Source organism: Chlorella variabilis (genome assembly GCF_000147415.1).
Source record: "Chlorella variabilis unplaced genomic scaffold CHLNCscaffold_32, whole genome shotgun sequence".
Taxonomy (NCBI): domain Eukaryota; kingdom Viridiplantae; phylum Chlorophyta; class Trebouxiophyceae; order Chlorellales; family Chlorellaceae; genus Chlorella; species Chlorella variabilis.
In genome coordinates this window covers 191,610-193,052 of record NW_005435056.1, presented here as the reverse complement: position 1 = coordinate 193,052, position 1,443 = coordinate 191,610, and the positions used below count along the sequence as shown (strand labels likewise).

Genomic DNA, 1,443 nt, shown 5'->3' with positions numbered 1-1,443 from the left:
GGGGGGCCCCCGTCGCCAGCCTTTTTGGGTCGCTCCCCCCCCCGTCCCGCCCTCCCTCCCCCCCCCCCCCCCACCACCCTTCCCCCCCTTTCCCTCCCCCCCCCCCCCCCCCGCAGCGGCCGCTTCCTGCGCCCCGGCTTTGACGGCTACCGCGTGCTGGTGACCAAGGCTGGTGGGCAGCAGTGCTGGGTGAGCCTGGATGAGGAGGGGGCCCCCACCTTCCTGCACGACTACCGCTCAGGCGGCGGCAAGGGCGCCATCCACCAGGCCAAGCGCGAGAGCCAGGAACTGGGGCACCCCGCACAGGTGGGCGGCGGCGGGCTGGGGGCGGGCGGATCTCGCGAGCCGCGCTGGGCAGCGTGGCTGTGCATGGCAGGCGGGGCAGGGGGCGTGCACTCGGGCCAGTGCAGCAAGCACCTGCCCACCGCAGCAGCGCCCAGCCACCTGCCCCCATGCCTGCCGTCAACACGTGCCGCGCGGTACCGCCGCTGCCGCTCCCGTACCGCCTGCAGTACGGCTACAACCAGGTGCTGGAGCAGCTGTTCCAGGCGCACGAGCAGCGGCTCAGCCGGCGGGCGGAGGCCGAGTACTACGGGCAGGGGTGGGTGGACCGGCGCGGCCACCGCTACTCGTGCCCCGCCGAGCGCCACCTGGCGCTCTCCTTCCACCAGACGCCTCAGGAGTTCAGCCTGTGGCACGTGTATGACAAGCTGCCCCAGTTCCTGTTCTACACCTTTGGCATCTCCTTCCTGGGAGTCGCCCTGGCCATCGGCATCTTCCGGCCACGCAAGCAGATGCCTGTGGACATGTTCCAGGTGGGGAGGCGGCGGGAGGCGGTGGGGTGGGGCGGGTGGCTGCGCGGCCGGCGGGTGGGAGGCCACGCGGCGGCGGCGGTCGCACGGCCGGCTGCCACGGCAATCGGAATCAGACAACGGCGCTCCTCGGCGGCTGGGCGGCCACGTGTCCCTGCCAGTCACGTCAGAAAGCAGGAGAGGAAACGCCCGAGCTGCCTGCCTGCCTGCCTGCCCACCAAGCGCGCGCCCCTCCCCCTCCCTCCCTCCCTCTCTCCTTCCCTCAGGCCATGGAGTTTGCCCAGTCCAAGGGCAACGCGCGGCGCGACGGCTCCACGGGGGTCACCTTTGCGGACGTGGGCGGGCTGGGCAACACGATCCAGGACATGATGAAGGTGGTGGAGGTGAGGCGCCCTCTGTGGGCTCCCCTCCTGTTGTTGTTGGTGGTGGTGGTTATGGTGGCGGTGGTGGTGGTGGTGGTGGTGCAGGTGGCGGTGGCGGTGGCGGCAGTGCTGCTGGTGCAGGTGGGCTGAAAACATGCAAACAAGAGCGGGAGAGTGCGTGCGTGCCCACCTCGCCCGCAGCCCGCGCGAGACACCCCGGCACGCACACACGCTCGCGCCCCTCCTGCCCACCCCCACCCCCGCCCCCA

The 1,443-nt window shown here is 72.0% G+C and overlaps 1 protein-coding gene across 1 annotated transcript in view; it reads left to right on the top strand.

Moving 5' to 3' along the window:
- Positions 1–1,324, top strand: part of CHLNCDRAFT_141222 (hypothetical protein) — a gene marked incomplete at both ends in the record, with an annotated part of 2,508 nt that extends 1,184 nt beyond the window's left edge. The window contains 4 exons of the mRNA XM_005843325.1: positions 117–306; positions 513–815; positions 1,079–1,195; positions 1,280–1,324. Of these exons, the coding sequence (XP_005843387.1) occupies positions 117–306; positions 513–815; positions 1,079–1,195; positions 1,280–1,324 (655 nt within the window). The remainder of the gene's footprint in view (positions 1–116; positions 307–512; positions 816–1,078; positions 1,196–1,279) is intronic.
- Between the last annotated feature and the right edge of the window lie 119 nt (positions 1,325–1,443).